At 39.5% G+C, this 23,173-nt stretch overlaps 1 protein-coding gene across 1 annotated transcript in view; it reads right to left on the reverse strand.

Annotated features, from left to right (window-relative positions):
- Positions 1-23,173, reverse strand: part of Ppm1b (protein phosphatase, Mg2+/Mn2+ dependent 1B) — a 49,569-nt gene that overhangs the window by 9,209 nt on the left and 17,187 nt on the right. The window contains exons 2-3 of the mRNA XM_028765112.1: positions 8,938-9,797; positions 2,105-2,222 (exon numbers count right to left, since the gene is read on the reverse strand). Of these exons, the coding sequence (XP_028620945.1) occupies positions 2,105-2,222; positions 8,938-9,783 (964 nt within the window). The 5' untranslated portion in view covers positions 9,784-9,797. The remainder of the gene's footprint in view (positions 1-2,104; positions 2,223-8,937; positions 9,798-23,173) is intronic.

Below are 23,173 nucleotides of genomic sequence, written 5' to 3' on the forward strand. Positions count from 1 at the left end.
GTATGTCCCATTGCTGGGATAGACCACCATGCTTGGCTTTTACATGGTATGTCCCATTGCTGGGATAGACCACCATGCTTGGCTTTTACATGGGCGCTGGGGATTCGAAATCAAATTCTTATGCTTTTGTGATAGGTATATGACCAAAGAAGCAATCTTTCTAGTTGAGATTTTTAAAATTTTATGTAAAAGTAATCTAACAAAAAAATAACGCAAGCTGAGAATGGCAGTGCACTCCTGAATGCCCAGCAGTCAGGAGGCAGAGGCAGGCCATCAGGAGAATGGCCTAGGCTACAAAACGGGTTCACACCCAGATGGAGGAGTTATGGTCAGACAGTTACAGTGAGGCTTTGTCTAAAGTCATTACAGGAAAACAAAACCAATGGCTGCATAAGAATCACAGAAGAAGATTAATACTTACATTCTATAGCAATCTCAAGAAAATGAATCATGGTACTTGTAAAATAAAATCTTCACATTCTCCATTTTTGTATGTAATTACAGAAAACACTTTAAACCATGTGTGTGCACACATGTGCATGTTTGCATGTGTACAATGACCTTTTTTGTACTTTTCAGAGTGACTGGGGATGGGGGTGAAGAGGCAAGAGTGGGGCTCTCAGGTGAGCACAAGACTAGCTGGCTAGCTTGAAAGGGATATCCCTACCCATGGTCACTGATGGGCCACCACATTCACCCAGCTTTTCAGCCAAGCTCCATCCTCAGGCTTGCTGCTTCTGCAGCAGGTGCTTTAACTTCAGACCCCATCTTCTCAACTCTACCTCTTTGTCTTCTCTCCCTCCTTTCTCTTTCTCCACCCATGTCTTTCTTTTTTTCTTTCTGACAGTCTTTCATATAGTCCAGTTGGTCCTCAAACTCCAAATAAATCCTCCTGCCTCTGCTCCCAGTGATGGGCACAGAGTCTAAAAAGCCTGTTCCATTGTTAGCAGAGACAGCGGTCTACCCAGGCTGTGTACACAGGAGGTAAGCTCTGTAGCACTGAGCCACAGCCCCAGCTCCAGTTAACTCACTTTAAAAGAGAATTTTTTAAATTTCATTTTTAAAGATTTTATGGTACATGTATGAGTGTCTTGCCTGCCTCCGCATGTATGCCTACTGTGCAGAGAAGCCAGAAGAGCATGCCAGATGCTTACTGAGAGCTAAAGGATGCTTACTGGTTTAGATCATGCTGGAGGCTTGGTCCCTAGGTGCTGACATACTGAAAGTTGAGAACTGTGAGACTCCAATCAGCTCATAGCTGAGTGGGTAACCATGATGGGATGCCTAACTTGAGGGCAAGCTTTTGAAGGATAATCTCTCCCTTGGTACACCCACCTCCCAGTCCCCCTGCTTTACAGTCCATGAAACATGTTCCTGCTTCCTTGAGATTCTTGCCTTGCTTCTTTCAGGTCCAATGGAGCCAGTAGACCATGGACCAAAACTGAAGTTGAACTAAAATGTATTTTCTTCCTTAAACTGTTTATCTCAGGCATTTTTATTGAAGGGATGGGGGGAGAGCCACCGCTTATGTTTTGGACCAGGTAACTTTTGTTGTGGGACAGTCCTAGGCACTAAAATTAAAGTGGTGTCCCTGAGCTCTGCCACAGGTTACAGGGACCCATCTCCCAGATGAGAACAACTGCAGCCTGCTGCATCACTAGTCAGTTCTCCAGCCTCCCACTACTGTCACTCCAGTTCACTTCACCATTACCCTCTGGTGGTTGCATTAATAGCACAATAAAAATCAAAGTGTTTTTTTGGGGAAGGAGGAGGTGGAGACGACAACAAGATTGGTTCAGGTAATATAAGCAGGGCTTAGAGTGAAGAAATTACATACTGGTTTCCAGGCCCCAGAGCATCTTTATACCCACCATTCTGGGTCCATATCCAGACTGTGATAAGGAAAAGTAACCCAGTCTTCTCCTTGAACTGACACACTGATCCCAGACAGCATGTCTTAAGCAGATAGAGATTTACTTTTGAAGTCCATTTAAACATAATTTCTTCCACTAAGAAAAATTTAAATTAAGTATTCTTCTAATAAAGAATACTTTTTCTTTCCTTCCTGGAGAAAAACAAGAACAAAACAAAGAAACTGCCTTACCTTCAACCCGTGATTCCAAGTGCTTATCCAACTCTGCATCTCTTTTCACGGCTTCATCTGAGACCTTGGGGGCGTTTGAAAAGCAAACTAACACAACACTCATGTTATCTCGACTTCCCTGCACAGCAAAGGAAAGAAAAAGGACAGGCTTCCTGTAGTTCAGTAATTGTTATTTAGTTTCAGAGTTACTTAAAGTAATTAAAATTTATTTAGTCACCAAGAATGCATACTTTAGATATTTGTACTTTAAAAAATTATTTAAAATACAACCCTAAGGTACAAGGTGTCTAGGTATGAGTACGAATAGAGTTATTCTTGGATTGTAATTCTGTGTAACTATTTTTACTCATCAGTCCACAGCCTAAGAAATGAAAATAACTTTACCCCTATTATCTTCCAAACTGTTTTTCATTCAAAATTATATAATCCTAAAGGTAACATTTGGAAAAAATTCATGCTAATCAACATAACACACTTTTGTTGAAAATTACCATGAAACTCAAGAAGCTACATGGGAAAAAAATTACACCCCAAAAGCTGTCCTTTACCTCTACACACACACACACATACACACATATACACACACACACACACACACACACACACGCGCGCGCACACACACGAGCACACACCCACACAGAAAATGTAAAAATTTGATGGACATTGCACGTGAAAAAGAAATTCATGCTCTAAATGGTTCTGAAGTTATACCACAGAGTGGGATATGCTTGGAGTACCGTTGTAAACTTTACCTGGGCACCAGGGTTTTCTGTGTTTGTTTTGTTTTAGGAAGTCTCAAGGATTGCCTTGAATTTGCAATCCTCTTGTCTCAGACTAACAAATACTGAGATTACAGGCATATGGCACTTGGTCAGTATGGACAATTTTCTAATCCCAGGGTCTTTAGAGAGCCAGTTAAAACAGTCTTTTTGCTGGGCAGTGGTGGTGCACACCTTTAATTCCAGCACTCAGGAGGCAGAGGCCAGCCTAATCTACAGAGTGAGCTCCAGGATAGCCAGGGTTGTTACACAGAGAAACCTTATCTCAAAAAACCAACAAACAAACAAGTTTGTTTTATATAAGAATAAATTTTCTTCTTTTTAATTATGGACTTACAAATTAGAAAGGAAGTACAGAATCTACTCTAAGTGCCAGGACTGAGAAATAGAGCCTTCTCTGTTCTCTGTAGCTGTATGACTGCCTGATGCTACCACAACAAACAGCTATGCTTTCCCATTGCTAGCAGTGTCATGCTTCTGTTCCTGTCCTTGAGATGGCCTCACTACGTGACAGAGGTAAGCTGGCCACAAACTCATGCTCTCCCTGCTGCTCCTTCACAAATCTCGGAAATGCAAAGCTTTTCCCTTCTTCAGCATTCTAAAAGACTCATCAATGGAGGTTTGAGGATGAGGTTTGCCCAGTGAAATGAAAGAAGTCTAGGTTACATCCACTCTAGACTTTTCAGTCCTTCTGGCCAGAGTTTACACTGACTTTATGTGGCTCAGACCTGCCACCTTCTAAGGATCCACATGATATGACCAAAGAGACAGGTAGGCAGTCTTAAAGAACAACTGCTTCCACCTTCCAATGAAAAGGGAGCAAATTTGAATGAGTGAAAGGTCTTCATTAGACTGTACAGTCTCTCTACCGACTCCTGAGCTTTGGTAAGAAGACCTATCAGAAATACATAATTTATGCTAAGTCTCTGGAAAACCAGGACTCTAATACTGGCCAAAATAATTTTATTACTGAATGAAACCCACCAACATTCATAACTTACTGTGTTAGAAATGCTGCATTTGGCTATATGACTATATACATATAAGTATATCATATGAATACAGTTAAAGCAAAATTTTTTACTCTCAAAAAATTAAACCTTACAATAGAGATCCAAAACATCAAATATGACCATGATTTTTTTGTTTTTTCAAGACAAGGTTTCTCTGTATAGCCCTGGCTGTCCTGGAACTCACTGTGTAGACCAGGCTAGCCTTGAACTCAGAAATCCGCCTGTCTCTGCCTCCCAAGTGCTGGGATTAAAGGTGTATGCCACCACCGCCCGGCATGACCATGATTTTTAAAACAATTTTATGAACAGATAGGATGGTTGGCAGACACTTAGAAATAGTACCTTCTAACTTTTCCTATTTTGTAACACTAAGAACATTATTAAAAAATTCCTAACCAATGTTATCTATAAAAGTTCCATTTGATCTTTATAAATTATGCAAGATAGACCCTATCATTTGTAAGGATTAACTGAAAGACACTTCCACGTACTCCAGTCATGTGTGACTCCAATGCTGTTTCCATCTCTAAGAAAAGATTACTTTACTAGCCCTAAACACAAAGTGCAAGTGTTTCAATTTTTACACAGCATCGGAAAAAGATTCTATTTTCTTCTGTTTATTAGGACAGGCTATCCTTGCATAATCAACATAATTTTCATTAAGACCAAGGTTGAAACGTGTTTGTTTTTTTTATAAAATTCTATCCTGAACAACAAAAACAATAGCTATTTAGAAACTTTATTTCAATAACCTTTTCCTTTCTACTACTTTGGTAGATAGCTGTAACAACTAACAAATTAACTCAAAGAAGGTATTGACCTGCCATAAATAAGGGTATCTAGATTTAGGCAAAGAGATTGTGGTGCAGTTGGTTCTAAAGATGACTGTTCGTGTTTACAGAGAGGAATCCAAGTATGTCTTCACACAGACAGACGGATAGTTGGGTGGCTGCTACAATAAAAGCCAATCCTTCTAATTCATCAGTGTACTCTAGGACATGGGAGGCCATGTCCAGTGTCCCCAAGGCTTGAGAGGTTATGTAGTATACAACAGGAACATATGTCCCAATGGTAAGTACATTTTCAAAAGAAAGAAGTAAAACTATTTTATAATACATAATATATTAAGATGAAGTATAGTTTCATTAAGTTTGAATGTAATCCATAATACTTGAAATTGGTAACAATCTGGGCTAAGGTAAACTGTGAAAAAAAATTAGAGACATGACCAAGAAAGTCCTGAAACCTCTTTATCTAAACCAGCTACGTGGACTTATTTATACACACACAGTATTCTCATCATTACTGTTCTCCTCCTTGTCCTAAGGGTCAGTGAGAGAACGCAGCAGATACAGGCACTTGGTGCTAAACCTGACAAGCTGAGTTCGAGTCCTAGAACCCACATGATGGAAGGAGAAAGCCAATTAATATTCGTTCCCCTAGACCACCACCTGCTAAGGCTCCTGTGCAAATACACACACCATACACAAAATAAATGTTAAAAAAAAAAAAGTTTAAAGAAATTGCAAACCACACTGCCACTCCAATATTTTACGTTTACCTTTGCCCTTTTTATGAAAGTATTTTTCTACAACTTACAATGGAAGAAGAGAAATTTAGAACTATATTTTGGGACAGTAAAGTACATTTTCCATGTTGTAGGAATAAATCGGAATGACCTTACCTTTCAAAAATACCTTCTTAAATTTTGTACAATGACTAGATCAAGTCCATGTTTTTAAACAAATAAACTTCTGATTTATATAAGCTTCAGTATGTAACTGAATTCAAGGAAATCAAGTATTTGAAAAAAGTAGAGTAATTTCAAGGAATACTTTTATAAGAAAAAGCACCAAGCACATCATGATCTATTTCTGTAAAATACAGAAACAAAACCCTAGTTCTATGCTTTGTATATGTGTATTAGTAAACAGAACCATATGGAAATATAGAGGCAGCTGTCAGCAGTGGTAAATACTGGACGCAAGGAGACTAGAAAGAGATGGAAAGATGAGTACTTAACTTCCAAAGCCCTTTGTATTTATTACAAAATAGCTACTAATTCTGTAATAATTGAGGAAAAGGGGGAAAACCCTCCCACCACATCGGGGAACAATTTTTCAGACAGAAAGCACCAAAGTACACACACATATATATGACCAATCCTTTCTGACAATCACTAAAGCGTCAGAAAACTTAGATTCTGGTCTTTATAAACACGTTATGACTTACAACAACCTTTTAATATCAACCTCCATTTCTTGTAAACTAGAAATAATTTTTCTTTTCCCAATTATTGTGAAGATTAAATACATGACTTATATATCATAAATGTCATACAAATAGCAGTTTTATATTTTATGAAATCTGAATTAGTTGGCAATAAATACCAGGAAAAACAATAAAACAGGAAGCCTGTTTTCTTAGGGACTAATTTAAGTAGGGATAATACCTGACCATCACCTAATACCTGTAACTTAACACTCTGAATGGCAACCCGAAAAATGATTTACCATGACAACCCTAACTGCAACTGCCGTCATATGGACGCTGTAAACATTAACTGGGCTAATGCAGCTGTTAAGTGCTAAGAACAGCACAGACTTACCAAATTACCAGCTAGGTCAATTGCTGGCTAGTCTCTCATAACCACCTTATTCAAATACTAGCATGCTATGTAGTCATGATAAAGTTTCCAACTCTAAAAAGATCTTTCTCCAACAAATTGCTGGAAAAAAGAGAATGTATAAAAGTTCACTATATGTGCTTTTATACATTCTCTTAATGTATAAATTAATAAAAATAACACACACTTTCAGGCAGGTTGGTCATCGAGATGGCAGAGCAAGTAAAGGCACCTGGTGCCAAGCCTGAAGCTCTGTGTGTGACTCCCAAGGACACGGTCGTGGGATGAGCGCCGACTCCATCAAGCTGCCCTCTGATTACCACTTGTGCATTGGGAGATGGGAGAGTAAATTTGTACCTAAGTGCTCGCGCACACGCACACACATACACACATGCACATATGCACACACACGACAAAATAAATAAATATATTTAATAAAAATTTAAAAATACACACTGTAAAGTGGTTATGTATTATCGCACACAGTTGTAATATAAAGAGAAGATTTTGGAGCTGACCTAAGTACATATATGGTGATCTAGTTTCAAAAAGAAGTTCATAAGAAGAAAAACAAACAAACAAACTAAAACAATTCATACAGTAATGGCAAGTACCTGGTATGGGTAGGAAGAAAAAATTGAGTATTTTCTTTGAATTTTCCATTTTATCTGGATTTTTTTCCAGTAACATGTCCGTATGTTTTTTAATTTGAGAAAGTGCTACTTTTACTCAAGGAAAACCACATCTGCTTTACTCTCAAAAGCTAAAAGGCAGAGACTCTTTCTGTTCAAGAGCATAAGGAAACATTTTAAAGTTGCTACCTATTTGGTCATTGACTGCCACCCACTGATGGCTTTTGTACTAAATTCATCCTGAGAAGTAAAAAAGATACACTAAGCAAAAATTCACTATCAGAAAAGCTGGAAGTACTGTCATTTAGATCCTATAAGCTGGTGGTGTGGTCTGTCTCATGGTCTCTTTACGAGACTGGCTCTTCTCACTTTATGGTAAAAAGGGTTTCGCCCATATCTGTTATTTCCAGGAGCCTCCTCGTTTTCCCTCCTCGTCAAATCTTTTCTTCTCTCCATTTCTTGACCAAGATGCACTAAAAAAGTATTTACTGAAGGGAAGGAGGAGGAGGAGGAGGAGGAGGAGGAGGAAGAGGAGGAAGACACACTGAGGTCACAGAACAAACTGTGGGAGTCAGTGTCTGCTTCTACCACATGGACATTTGCCCTCTGAGCATCTAACTGGCTACAGACACCCTTCTCACAGGCTTGCTGACTATGCCTGCTCTTACGTACATGTGACAGGGAACAGCAAAGCTCTCTCTCACCCAGCAGACAGATCAGCATCATACCATGATACTCTTTAACAGGTCAGTTTGTCTCAACAACTCAAGACCAGAACACAGAAGTCACATATCTAGATACCAGTGAACTTCAACTTTAAATATTTTCTTTATAGACACTGCTGAAAGATCCACATGAAGAAACTCATTTTCTGTTCGTTTCTCTCTCCCCTTCCCTTCCCTGAGAATGAATGAAAATATATATATATATATATATATATATATATATATATATATATATATCCATATCCAGATCAGATCCAGATCCAGGCTGGCCTCAAACTCACAGAGATCCACCTGCCTCCATAGGTACCTGTGTAGAGCACAAGCCCCGGCCCAAGAACCAAATTAAAATTTACATTTTTTTTTTTTTTGCTATTATTGCATCAAATTACAATTCAGACATCATGGGAATTTCACAAGAATCTTTCATAAGATCACATTTTTCATAAGACTTTAATAAGAGATAATAAGATCTATATGAAAAGAATTTCAATTATCTTCTATGTAAGTAATATACTACCCTTATATTGCTTACGGTTAGATGTAAGCTCATCTTAGATCTTACTGACAGACAATGAAAGACAACTAACTCATTCTTCTCAGCTCCTACCTTAGTTGCTACTTAGATCAGAATACAATCCGACTTCATGTAGCTTCTGGTAAATGTGCCAGCATTTTCCATAGTACTTGATAAGTTAGTGTAAGTGTAATAGAATTCTACTACATATGAGGTTTCAGCTGATCTGAGATCCTGAGTAGTATGGTTATTGTCAACACCAAGGATTTGGGTCAGAAGTCATTGTTCTATATAGCAACTTCTGAAATATCAACAAGCCATAAAACACTCCGGCTCAATAAATTTAAGATACTTGTTTCACTTAATTTTCAAATTAGAAGGTTGGGGCAGATTAAATTTAATGTTCGTGAAGAAGGTATCTGAGAATGTGGAGTTTTCTCAAAAAAACAGTAAAAATTATACAATTTTAAGTTTGCTTAAATTTACTTACCATGTCTTTTCGAAATCAATAGTATGTTAGTTCAAACAACAAAAGCTTACATACCTTATGTAAACAAGTGTCCACTACCCAATTGCACACATTTTCCAGGTCTTCCGACACCTCAAGCCTAGACTTAACAAACTCACAGAGCTCCTCATTGCTCATCACATCCCAGATCCCGTCACAAGCCAAGACGACAAACTCATCCTCTTCCGCTCTTACAATCTCATAAACCTCAGGCTCTGGAGAAACAAGTTGTTCTGTAGGGCCCTTGCCATCAACACACTTGTAATCATAGTCCCCCAGAGCACGCGACACTGCTAGTGAGCCGTTGACACGCTGAATCATCACACTGCCTCCTGCGTTTTGGATGCGCTCCTTTTCCATTGGATTACAAGGTTTGTGATCCTGGGTAGAAAAGCAGACTTGTCCATTCCTACACAGAACAGCTCGTGAGTCACCACAGTTGATAAAGTAGATGTGCGTAGGTGAGATCATCACGCCCACTGCAGTCGAACCGCTCCTGTCCATCCCATTTCTCAGGTCTGAAAAGTTACGCATGTATTCATCAATTTTCAAAAAGCCAGTCCTGATACCAGTCTTAACATTTTCCACTGAAGGCTCAAGAGCAGAGCCTGATTTGTCAGCTGCCCTAAAGTCTTCATTGGTAGTGATGTGTTCTAACAGATGTGTTGAACAGTAATTTGCCACTCGGGATCCAGCATGACCATCATAAACTGCAAAAAACGACCAGTTTTCCAAGCCGTAAGGAATACCCACAACAGCTGTGTGTGCGTCTTCCATTTCCACTCTCCATCCTTGCATACTGCTCAGGCCGTAACGCAGTCCATTCCCAGCACCGTGAGCATTGTGCTTCTCAGTTTTGGGCTTATCCAAAAATGCACCCATGTTTAGTAATGAATCTGAAAGACAAGAAAAGCGTGTTAAATGTTCATATTTATTTGCTATAGTCTGTCCACAATGCTCCATTTACTCTGGACCGACTCATTTCTTAGGTATTTTCAGCTTTACCCAACTGACTGGGCTAACAACACAAGTTCCTGACACTGTTCTTAACATACTTTTAAAACAGTTTTGTTTAAGTGCAGTGATTGCTGTTTTGCCTGAATATACATCTGTACATCCCCTGAAACTGGAGTTACGGACAGTTGTGAGCTGCCATGTGGGTGCTGGGAATTGAACCTGGGTCCTATGAAGAGCAGCTCATGCTCTTAACTACTGAGCCATCTCTCCAGCCCTCAAGACAGTAACTTATAAACCCAGAACATAAGACAGAATCTAACCAACTAAATGAGAATGTCTGCGGTAGACCACGACATCGACATCAGTGGACTGCTGTTACTTTGTTACTGTTGGGTTTTCTCCTTTAGCTTTTTTTTTTGAAAGACTGTCTTTCTATGTCACCCACTGTCCTGGAACTCATTATGTAAACCAAGCTGGCATAGAATTCACAGAGGAAAATCCACTTGCCTCTGCCTCCCAGGTGCTGGAACTGAAGGTATGAACTACACAAGCTGATATCAATGTTTCTCCAAAGCACTCTGAGGAGGAGAACATGCTGTCTGTCACCCTGGCTGTAGCGGTGCACACTTGTAATCCCAGCACTGATAAGTGGAAGCAAGAGGATCAAAAGTTCGAGGTCAGCCTGGATTATACAACTCAAAAAACTAAAGAATGTGCCAGCAGCCAATCTCAGAATTTTCTAGAGAAAATTGATAAATACAACTTAGTTAAAATTCTTTTTTTAAATTCAGCTGTGCATGGTAGTATACATGCATCCCGACATCACAGATACTTGTGAGGATGAGGCAGGAAGCACAAGAGTTGTCTCAGATTAAAGCAATGCGCCCTGAGCAGCAGCCTTGCCAGCTGCTCGCCGTCAGTGCTCCTCACTGCAGTGACGTCTAACCTAGGCTTTCTCTGAAGTCACTGTTCTGAATGAGCACAACTCAAATGACTGAGTTTAGACCACCCACATACCTTTTGAGTATATTTACATTCCTTTACAAACTAACTTTTTTTTATAAAGTTCCAAATTGATCTTATTGTAAAGCTGGGATTCTATTAAAATTAGTTTTTAAAAGGTGGTTTAAGCAACCAATACTCCATCATAAATAAATGCAATACATTTGCTATGGGCACATTCTTCTTTGAGCTGAAGTCAACAGAAATTCCTAACATTATATTGCAAAAAAGAAAAAAAAGGCTTCAGGAGGGAAGGAATAACTTGTGTAAGCCAAGAATCTCCTTCTCTCAGATAAACAATTCTGGAGTACTGCATCCTGGAATGGGATCTGGAATAATGGATGCTAAAAGGTATCACAAGAAAGCAATCTGAGAGTCATTACACAAAAGAAGTTGAATATCCCCACAAGACAAGCACAAACTAGATTAGTATTTGACAGTGTTCTATATTTATTTCCTTTTAGGTATAGTCTACTGATCTTATTTTATGTCAATCACTTTGAGTCCAATTGAAAAGGTCTTATACCTCTGCCTCCATTATGAGGGAAATAGTAAAAGTATGGTGTCCACAGAAAGCCGGGAAAGAGAAGTCTAGACTACTTCTACCTGATTGCACCCTGCTTTTTTTTTTTTTTTTTTTTAAAGTAACAAGTGCCCCTGCATTGCCCAGGCTGCTTCAAACCCCTGCCCCTCATGCCTTAGCATCCCTAACAGCCAAGAATGACTGAGGGCATAGACTATGACACCTGGTTTTACATAATAAGGGTATATGTTAAGAGTCATAAAGTCATCTTAACCACTGACAGTTTCACTTCATGGTATCATCTCTAAGTTTTGGCTATGAAATTTGTATGCTTCTTTTTAAAAGCTTATTAGTGCCAGATTTTACAGAAATGACTCTACAATTCATCATGTAACAGGAAGCTCAGAAAACAAAAGTATACACATTTAAGCTTCAAAGAACTGAGCAAAACAGTTTCAAAACATCTACAAAATGTATAGTGTTTATAAAAATTACAGAAGTATACTTACTTGAGCCCACACTACAAACACATGTGAAGAGCACAGCAGTCAACTGTGACTAGTAAGTCAGGAGAAGAGTGTCTGCACACCACGTTGGAACCCTACCTCATTGGAATATCTGCTTTCTTCTCTTCCTGTTGTGAAATTCTGGGTGTAGAGTCTGAGTGATAAGTGAACTGCCAACTGATTCCAACGGTTGTAACAGTACACAGCAAGGGTACACACAGCTCACAAGAAACAGGTGCAGTTCAACTGACAAGGACTTCCTAAAGACTACTGCATATGAATTAATGAATGAATGAATGAATGTTTCTATTGTTTGGTTTGTTTTTGTCTCAAGGTGGGATCTCATTCTACAACCCAAGGCACCCTTAACTTGCAGCAACCCTCCTGTCTCAGTCCTCAGTGCTTGGATTATGCAAGTGTAGGCGACTATGCCCAGCTTTTAGTTCTAGAGGAAAAGCCCTAAAGTTCCCACAAGGATGGCAACAACATCCTCTTCTCCAAAGAAATATTGTCCTGATTGGATCTATCTGTCTGTTAACTTGACACAAACTAGAGCTATCTGAGAAAAGGGAACCACAATAAAGAAACTGCCTCTGTAAGTCTGGCCTGTGGGCAAGCCTGGGAGGGCTTCTCTTCTCCATTTATGTATCTGTTCATATACTTATCTACCTATCTGTTTGTTTATAAGACAGGGTCCTTATGTAGCCCTACTATGGAACTTACTAGGTGGGCCCCAAATCACAGAGAACTGCCTGCCTCTGCTCTGACTCCTGAGTACTGTGACTAAAGATTTTTCTTGACTGATGTGGGAAGGCCCAGCTCACTATGAACTGTGCCACCTCTGGACAGGTAGATTTTGGATGACAGAAGCAAGCAAGTTGGCAGGCCAGTAAATAGCATTCCTTCATGGTCTCTGTTTCAGTTCCTACCCTAACTTCCTTTGCCTGTGATGTGGGACTGTTGAGCTGAATGAACTAGACCTCTCTTATCCAAACTGCTTTTGGTAATGGTGTTTTATCACAGCAATAAAAACCCTGAGACAAATACCTAATGTTTCGAGCCAAATATGCTCTACTGTATATAAACTCTTAAGAAGCTTTTCCAACCTTCTGCACTTCAGGAAATAGTTTCTCTATGATAGACAATTAACTATATGTTGCTTTATTAAGCAGCAATGCTCTCTCTCTCCCTCTGTGTGTGCGCACACACGTGCACACGCGTGCGCACACGCACACGTGACATGGGAATAAATTTTAATTTCAACCTTTTATTCAAACAAATCAATCTTCTTACTGAAACTTATCTTTAATCAAAACTAAACTTGATTATACTATAATTATTAGATTTAGACATATATATGTATATGTGTGCATCTGCATATGTATATATTAGGCATCAACTTGACATGTTTAATTTGAGAATTTTTACATGTTTTTAAGTTTTAGAAGCAGGATCTTGCCATTTAGCCTTCTGGCCTCAGACTCCCAATTCTGCCTTAGCTTCTGAGTGCTGAGAGAAAAGGTGTGTGCCACCATACCTGGCTTGAAGAACTTTTTGATAGCAACACAAAGAAAACAAACAAACAAACAAACAAAATATACCCCGAAGGGTCAAAAATCAAATTGTACCTACCCTTGCTTCCCTGAACTGTCTGTCAAGTCTTATAAAATGAATGGCCGTTTAAAGGACTGATCACGAGTATCCCATTGTTCTGAAATACTCAAAGTAAATCCACCAGCACTCTAAATTTACAAAGATACAAGCAGGAAGAGGCATACATTCTGATGCTTGGGACGGCAGAACTAGAACCAACACACTACACAGCACAGACTCTTCACCATGACTACGCATCCCCCCCCCAAAAAAAAACCAAAAACAAACAAAAAAAAAACAAAGAGGACAGAGTGACTGAATGTCTGTTTAGGAAATGTGCTTGGGCAGGGCATAGTGGGCAGGGCACAGTGGGCAGGGCATAGTGGTACATGCCTTTGATCCCAGCACCAGGGAGGCAGAGGCATGTGGATCTCTGTGAGTCCAAGGCCCATCTGGTCTACATAGGACAGTCACAGCTATGTAAAGGGTCCCTGTCTCAAAGATTAAACAGAAAAAAGAAATAGGAAAGCAAGAAAGCACATCTTTCTGGGGACAGCAGTAAAGAGGAATTCCTTGGAACAGAGGTGACTAAGAAATGAATAAGCCAAGAGTCAGGGAAATGACAAGTTATATTTCTATTTAATACTGTAAAATTTGCACATATAAAATTGCAAACAAATATCAACAAGACTGCATGCTATACAACTAGTGAATTTTGAGACTCAACTCCACTCTCTTCAAATGAGTCTGTCTCATTAATTTTAAGAACAGCAACAATAAAGTAACAGCAACAATAAAGATGTCAGCGCATGTGTGAAAATACCCAAGGGGGCCAAAAGAGGGCACTGGCTCCCACACAGCTGGAGTTAAAGGCCATCCTATGGGTGCTGGAAACCCAACTGGGGTCCTCTGCAAAAGCAGTTTGAGTTCCTAGCCACTGAACCATCTCTCCAACCACATGTGTTCTATCTGAACATTATATATGTCTAAAATTTTCCCTTAAAATAACCTTTTACAGTTAATTTAATTTAGTGTTGTCTTATAACAACCTGTTAGGATGGTTTATTCTATAGACACTTGTGTCTTTAGAACTCAGAATTTCCAAGAGATTCATGCTGGTAGAAAGTGGGGTTGACTAGAGGGAGAGCTTGTCTCCAGGAAAGTTTTCCCATAGTTCCAACAACTTGTTAGATCACCTTGCAGAAACTGAAGACAGTATGTCCACAGCTGGAGGGTGAGTCTGTATCTTGACCAGAACTGTCACTAAATCTCATGTCAGGCCACTGAGCTTGGACTCAACTGTCACTGGGCCTCTTTATTTGTACATCTTCCCAATGTGACATACTGACTAAATCTCCTTTTTTCTGTTCTCTCTAGATTTACTCAACCCCCTCCCTCTTCCTGAATAACCAACTATACTTGGATACTACTCATAATAAGACAATTTAAACTCCAAGGGCAGGAAACTTCCTAGTCTCCCTTTACTCCTTAGAAATTACAAATTCCTCTCACATTTACAACATATCCTCAAGGGAAGAATACTGCTCTGTACAGTGTGATGCGTGAACCACAGCAGTTCAGCTGGGAGACTCTCTGCAGACAACCGTGACACTCACCTAAGAGGGCAGGTATGATCCGTATGGTCCTCCTATATCTTAATTTTGCACTACGTGCTCAAAGTAACATGCAGTCATATTAAGCAAATAATGCTGTAGTCCTCACAGGCATTACTTTATAAATACTTGATACCTAGCTCTTTAAAATTTTACTTTAAATGTATCACACACAAAAAAAAACACCAAGCAAACAAAGCATTTAAATATCATTAAATATGACTAGACTAATAATAATAATAAAAGAAAGCAAAGGATTTTTAGATGCTGCAAAATTCCCTTCCCTGCAGTTGGCATACTTTTGGAAAAGGGGCATATGGAAGCTGGCTGGCGGCACAACTGGTCAATCTCATTCTGTCAAAAAGATGAAGTGTTGTCATTCAGGGATCCCTTTGGCTCATGGAAAAAGACATCTTCCAAGGTTCTCGTTCTTTTAACTTGGAAAATAATTAAGTAACACTAGTGACACTTCCTTTATAAATCTGCATTCGGGACACTATCATCAAGATGCAGATATACCAAGTAACATTTAAGCCTAGTAACAAACCAGTAAGGTTAGCATTTTAAAAAACAGTATTTATTTTATTATTTTTAATTACGTGTCTCTGTGAGAGTATGTACCCATGAGTGACAAGTGTCCATCAAGGCCAGAGACATCAGATCCCTGAGGAGCTGAAGTTGCAAGCAGTTTTAAAGTTACATAAATGTGGATGCGGGCAGTCAAACTCAGGTCTTCTGAAAGCCCAGTAAGCAGTCTTTAGCTGCTGAACCTTACTTCTCTCCAGCTCTCCTAATCGTCTCTTAAAAGTGAAAGACAAGGAGCTTACTAGAAAAATCTGGTAAAGTCCAAATAAAGTCTCAAATTTAGCTAGAGAATAACAATAAGGGATTTTTAATTTTGACGTCTGAACCACAATAATATAAAAAGTTAACATTATAGAACCCCTATAAGAGGTCTGAGGGAACTCTCTACATTATCCTCATAACTTTTCTGTATGTCTGAAATTACTTCAACATGGCAACTTTGCTTTTTTGCATGGAAAGTAACTGGCTGGGGATAGCTCCGCTGACACGTGCTTGCTTGGCATGAGGAAGCTCTGTCTTCATCGCCAGCAGGACATACAGTGGACACTGTAGCCCACACCTGTACTCTCAGCACTTAGCAGATGGAGGCAGGAGGATGACAAGTTCAAAGTCACCTTTGACTGTCAGCCTGCACTCTCACCCAGACATACAGACATACACGCAAACAGGAAAGGAAAGGCAAGCCCCAGTTAAGTCTTTTCCACCACCATGTTGGCTAAGGTTAGGCTAACAAGAAAATTCTTTTTAATCATACTATAGAAACTTAGAAATGAATCCTTTCAAAAAAAGCCAAGCTTATATAATAATTGCAAACTCTGACTCAATGATTCTATTTCTGGAGTGAATTAAATATATTATTCTTTTTTAAATTGACAATCTGAGAAATAGTACTTGGATTGTATCCCTAAGGATAAAACAAGTATTCACAAATCTACGGTGATAAAAATAAATAATTGAATATAAATGGAGAAAACAAACATCACAAAACCTTATACATACAATACTCTGCCCGCCAAGAAGAGAAGCACTACGTTCCTCCCCTCGACATGTCGTGGATTAGGTACAGTATCTGCCTTTCCAAAGAACACAGACTGATGGGGGAGGGGATTATCTTCCCCACTAAGGCGACAAATATTGCCATCAGCCAAGAGATCAAGGTCAGTACCAACAGTTATAAATCATGTCCATATCAAGTTCATCACCTGATACATGGTGAAAGCAGCACATGCCAACTGTGGTCTTCCTCCTCCAGACAAACCTAGAGCTGCTAACCATAAGAAAAGCAGTAAATAAATCACAGTATAGGGACATTTTACAAAATATCCAACCAGAATTCCTCCAACTGTCAAGGTCATAAAAAGGAGGAAAAGTCTTAGAAACTGTCACAGGCAAAGGGGGCTTTAAAAGACATGCTGACTAAAATATAATGTGGAACTTTTATGTAATTTGGCACATTTACATAATGGGGTATATTTACATAATGTAGCAGATGTAATAGGATCCTGGAACAGAAATGGGAGTTAGGTAAAAATAATAAAACATGAATAAATTATAGGTGTGAATTAATGATGTGTCAAAGGGTTGAAGATATAGCTTAGCAGTTCCCAGCAGTTCTTACTCCTGCACAGTATCTACATTCAGTTCCCAGCACCATCAGGCAGCTCAGAGCTACCTGTTAACTCCAATTCCAATGAATTTGACACCTCCTGGCCTCCACAGGCACCTGAACACATAAAGTATCCATTAACTCACACAGGCATATATACACATAAAAATTAAAAAATAAATCTCAAAAACTAATGAATCGGCACTTGCTCATTAGTAAGTGACACTAAACAGTTCTCATGAGATTTTGAGTACTGTCAGAAACTGGTACTGACAGGGAGACAGTCATCTGAAGCTCATCTACTGGCCTGGCAATGGGTGAGGAGTGCTATCTAGGAATTCACAAGGGACTGTCCCACAGACTACCTACATGTGGACTCCCCTGTTGGAGGACCTCGACACTGAGAATTTCTCAGGAGACACCTCAGTCAGAAGCTTACTGACTCTCAGCAGTCAGTGTGTCATTTGTACTACATTCTGCTATTACAAGCAGGTCATCACTAAGACCCAATCAGTTTCAATGGGAAGGAAGGAAGTCCCACTTCCTAAGGGAGAACACTAAAAATGTGCAGGTGTGTCGCTTATTGAGAGAATATGCTTAGCATGCAAGAAGCCCTGTGGTTCAACCTCCAACATGGTTTTTAAGAGACAAAAGAATGTGTGTGCGCCCGTGTGTATATCAAAAGAGCTGCAGAGGGTCTGGATTTAGACATAGCATGTTTCACCACTATGGACCACGGTGGGAAGCCTTCCTAAAAGCCCAGTTAAGTTTGTAGTAAGGCAGAGGTGCACATGTGTAATTCCACCACAGAGGTAGACAAAAGGGATCAAGGGCAGCCTCTGCCTCAAAATGAGAAAAACGAGTTCAACACCAGCCTAAGCTGCGTGAGACACTATCTCAAAAGAAAAAGGGGAAAAAAATCTGTAAGTTTGAAAATGAAACACTGAGATGCTTTTGATTTGGTAACTCAACTTCTAGAAATTTTGGAAACTGAAGGAAAGTAATCAACTGCTCTCTGAGGTAATCAGTAATTTCAGATGATTGATTTAGAAACTACTTACATACAAGACTATTCCATGAAATGCTTAGAGCTCACAATCACCCTACACAGTGACGAAGCCTGCTAAATGACATCCTTGCTACTATCAAGTTTTCATCACGAACAATGGACATATGACCAAATCACACAACGGAATACCACCCAACCTTACAAAAAATAAAACAAACAAATGAAGAACCCAAAAATACAATCATTTATGAGAACATGAATAAGCCTTGCATCAAGTGGAATATGTCAAGCACAAATATGCCAAGCTTACTAATATAACTTAATATTATATAGTTATTATGCTGCACTGTGTAGAGAATGTCAGAAAGACATTCTGGACACACTCAGTACAAATAAAATCATACAGGCCAAACTACAGTACACAAGGAACAAAGCAAGCAATTCTGGAAGTTAAGGGTCTTATGTTGATTGGATGGGGGCTCCAGCAGCATGCCTACAAACCACTACTGTAACACCAACTAAGTAGAACTTGGTGAGCAGCAAATCTGAGTGCTGGTTTTAGAACTTTCAGGCTTTCCCCCCGCCCCATAAGTATTTCTGATCCAGAGTTGGTTGAATGCACAGATGCAGAACCTGGGCAAACTGCATACAGAATCTAAAATCATCAAACCTGGAAGCAGAGTAGAATGGAGGATGGGGAGTGTGGGGGGAAGACCAGGGAGTGTAGTAGTTTGAATAAAATGACTCCCATAGGCCCACAGTGAGTGTTACTATTAAGAGGTGCAGCCCTGCTGAAGTAGTGTGGCCTTGTTGGAGGTAGTGTGTCACTGTAGGGGTGGGCTTTGAGATCTTATAAGCTCAAGTTCTGGCAATGTGGCTCACAGTCTCTGTGTTTGCTTGAACAGATTTGGTCCTCAGTGTTTCAACTCTTGGCCATAGGGAGTAGCACTACTAGGAGGTGTGGCCTTGCTGGAGGAGGTGTGTTACTGTATAAGCAGCTTTGAGGGCCCCTATGCACAAGCTCTACCCAAAGTGGAATCAGAGCCTCCTCCTGGCTGCTTTCGGATCAAGATATAGAACTCTTACCTCCTCCTCCAACACCATGTCTCCCTGAATGTCGCCATGTTTTTCTGGCATGATGATAACAGACTAACCCTCTGAAACTACAAGCCACCCCCAATGAAATGTTTTCCTTTATAAGAGTTACCATGTTCATGATGCCTCTTCACAGCAATGGAAATCCAAAGACAGGGAGGTGATGGTGATGGGATAGAAATGCCCAGTCAGACAGGTGTGTGTATTTAAACTGACTAGGGTGGTGCTCACCTATAATCCCAGGGCAGAAAAAAACCACATATTTGAGGCTATCCTGAACTACACTGCAAGAGCTTCCCTCACAATAAAACAAATGTAGAAGCTGGAGGGGTGGCTCATGGATTAGGAACGCGTACCACTCTTGCAGTACCCTAGTCAGTTCACAGCAACCACACTGGGCAGTTTAAAACTGCCCACAGTACCTCCAACCCACAGGGTTCCAAAACTTCTGGTCTTCTCAAGCATCCACTCACTTGTGTGCCAACACCTGCAAACACACGCCCAGAATAAAATATATCTTTAAAAAATAAAAACGCTATAATTTTTAGAAGTATTTTTAGGTAATAGATATTAGCTTAATCAACTATTCCACATACATACATACATACATACATACATACATACATACATACGGGAATGAGAGACACAAAATTCTCTATATAATCAGCACACACACAGAATTCTGTATCTCGTAAATATATACAATTTTAATGTGTAAATTTTGGAGTGTAAACAACTAAAATTAGTTCAAGTGATAGAAACTGTCTTAAAGAAAAGTCAGGCTGAGAAAACCATTCCCAAAATGCAATTCCCCACATTCTCTCAGAGTGAAAGAGAGACTCAACAACAGAAAAAAGAAAAGAAGTCAGGGCAAAGAAAGAAATTTATCAAACAGTTGAGAAGTTTCCCTAGCTAGCCAATACTGCAAAGAAAGATTGAAAGCAGAACCACATCCAAAAACTGACTGAAGTTTCAAAACACTAGTGTTAAACATGAAATCCTAAAAATTCCCAGAGAAGGGGAAAAACTAGGTCGCACTACTGAACAAGAAACCGAAACCGCATCTGAAATCTTTAGAATATTATCTGGTAAAGTGAACATGCAAGTAATTTCCTGCAGAAGTATTGTTAGAATACTTTTTCAGGAGAAATTCTCATAGACAGAAGAAAATGTGTACAGAATTATACATAATGTAACACTCTACAGAAGCTAAACGTATGACTGAGAGTCACAGGTGCCACCATGAATACATCTTAAAACAAAGCTAGAAATGTGATGCTATTTATTTTTTACAACTTAGAAAACACAACCAATTAGTTTAGAAACTTGAGTATGTATCAAAAATATGCAAAACATATTTGAATAATGTAAAAATTAAAATCCTATCAAGATGCTCTTGGCAGTAGTTACTTCTAAGGAAAAGTGATTGAGGAAGGACTTGGATGCAAACAGTAAAATGTTACTGTCTGTTATTTAGGCGGTGGGATCATGGGTTATTATTCAATTTAAAACTAGTCTATAGAACTATTCAATTTACATATGCCAATATAAAGACTCTTCTCTTGATAAAAAATCATTTTAGCACACTATTTAAATGGTAATTATATCCATAACTCTGACAAATATTGCAGTAACACCCTCAAAAAAGGGTATTTCTTCTGTTCAATTGTGGAATGTGAAAATGCTACAGAAACTATTTAGCCAAAATAAATGTCACTTCTGTTTTAACAGAAATCAACACTTAGAAATAAAAGATCAATTCATTTATCTGCTTACTTGATTTTCTGAAAGCTCTTTAAAACTACTTTCAAGAGGAATGAGAAAAGGCAGTCTGATGGTGTGTGCCTAGAATCTCAGCAAGCAAGAGGCCAAAACAAAAGGATAGGATGCTCTAGGCTAGCCTGGGGTATATACTGAAACTCTGTCTTAAAGGGAGAGTGGAGGAGATACTGTAAATGTATCTTTTATTCTGTATTCATTTGCATCTTCAAGGCTTACAGCATCCATCTGCTAGGCCTAGCCTCCATACAACCTTATTTAGGCCTAGAATATCTTCAGCCTGAGACTTAATGCTGAGTAAGTTCACCCTTTCTAGTTCTTTCTGAGCTCTGGCTGGCTGGTTCAACCCAGCTGTTCAGGCTCAAACTCCTCTCCAAGCTGACTGATTCAACCTGGCTTCTCTCTCGGCCTCTGACTGTACTGCTCTGCATGGCCTCATACTAACTTTGGCAATCTGTTCTAATCTTCTGACTCCTTCTGTCTTCACCTGTGTCTAGCCTATTTGCTCTTTAACCAGTCTCTGTAGACCTCTTCCAGAAAATACCTTTTCTTTCTCTGAACTGTTTTTTTTTTTTTGGTTTTTCGAGACAGGGTTTCTCTGTGTAGCTCTGGCTGTCCTAGAACTCACTCTGTAGACCAGGCTGGCCTCGATCTCAGAAATCCTCCTGCCTCTGCCTCCCAAGTGCTGGGATTAAAGGCGTGTGCCACCACCGCCCAGCTCTGAACTGTTGTTCTCTTAAGTAGCGTTCCTTTCCTCTCTTCTCATCAGAGTTGGGCATATTCTATTCTGTCAAATCATTCTCTGATTTATCACTTTGTCTGCTACTCAATTAGACATCACTTTAAAACAGGGGTGCTTCCTTCTACAAGCTAACTTTACCTTCACTGTTTGAGATTAAAGGTGTATGCTAAGGGCTGAGGCACACCACAGCAATTTTTTTAAACCATGGGTTCTAAGAGATTAAACTCAGATCCTGATGTTTGTGTAACAAGCACTTTACTGAGCTATCTCCCCAGCCCAAATTCTACTAATTGTGATAATATACAGCTCCGGGTCAAGAGCTAAATACAGTAACGTAAACAAACTTTTAAGTTACTTTGTTCATGTATGGAGATAACAGCACTGTTCTGAGGTTAAGGTCCATGACCTTTCTGGATCACACAGTAAACTTTGTAAACTTCTCAATACTGCTTGTGATGGTTTGTATATGCTTGGTCCAAAGAGTGGCACTAACTGGAGGTGTGGCCTTGTTGAAGTAGGTGTGTCACTGTGGGTGTGGGCTTTAATACCTAGATGCGAGTATTCTGACAGCAGCCTTCAGATGAAGATGTAGAATTCTTAGCTCCTCCAGCATCATGCCTGCCTGGATGCTGCCATATTCATGCCTTGATGATAATGGCCTGAACCTCTGACCCTGTAAGGCAGCCCCAGTTAAATGATGTCCTTATGAGAGTGGTCTTTATCACGGTGTCTGCTCACTGCTGCAAAGCTCTAAGACACTGCTTAAGGTGACTTATGCTCACATTTTACTCATCTGCAGGTAAAAGAAAAGACTCCAGGCCTAGTCTATTTGGACCATACCTGAATATGAGGATGGACATATTGAATATGAATACGAACATACTGTCTATATGCAATATAAGAAATTAAATCTTATAATCCAGTTTCTATAAAATACAGTGAATACACACCTAAACATCAGTAAACTGACAGAAACTAAACAGTTGGTCTCATTCTTTTTTCCAGTTTTTATGTATGGAGACGCACATACTACAGAGAGCTAAAGAATTGTAAAAACTCTTACAAATAAGCTGCTTAGAATAATGCCTTTCTAGTTTACAGTTTAACCAAGGACACAGTGTATAAGGATTATCAAGATACAATCCTACAGCCCAGCCCGGTCAGTGCCCTTCACGTCCAGCCTCTTGCCAGACACATCAACAGCTACTATAGTATCCAACGTGTTAGTTCACAAACGGCTGCATCAATCCTCAACTCTAGTT

This window comes from Grammomys surdaster, unplaced genomic scaffold, assembly GCF_004785775.1.
Source record: "Grammomys surdaster isolate TR1022 unplaced genomic scaffold, NIH_TR_1.0 149, whole genome shotgun sequence".
NCBI classification, from domain to species: Eukaryota; Metazoa; Chordata; class Mammalia; order Rodentia; family Muridae; genus Grammomys; species Grammomys surdaster.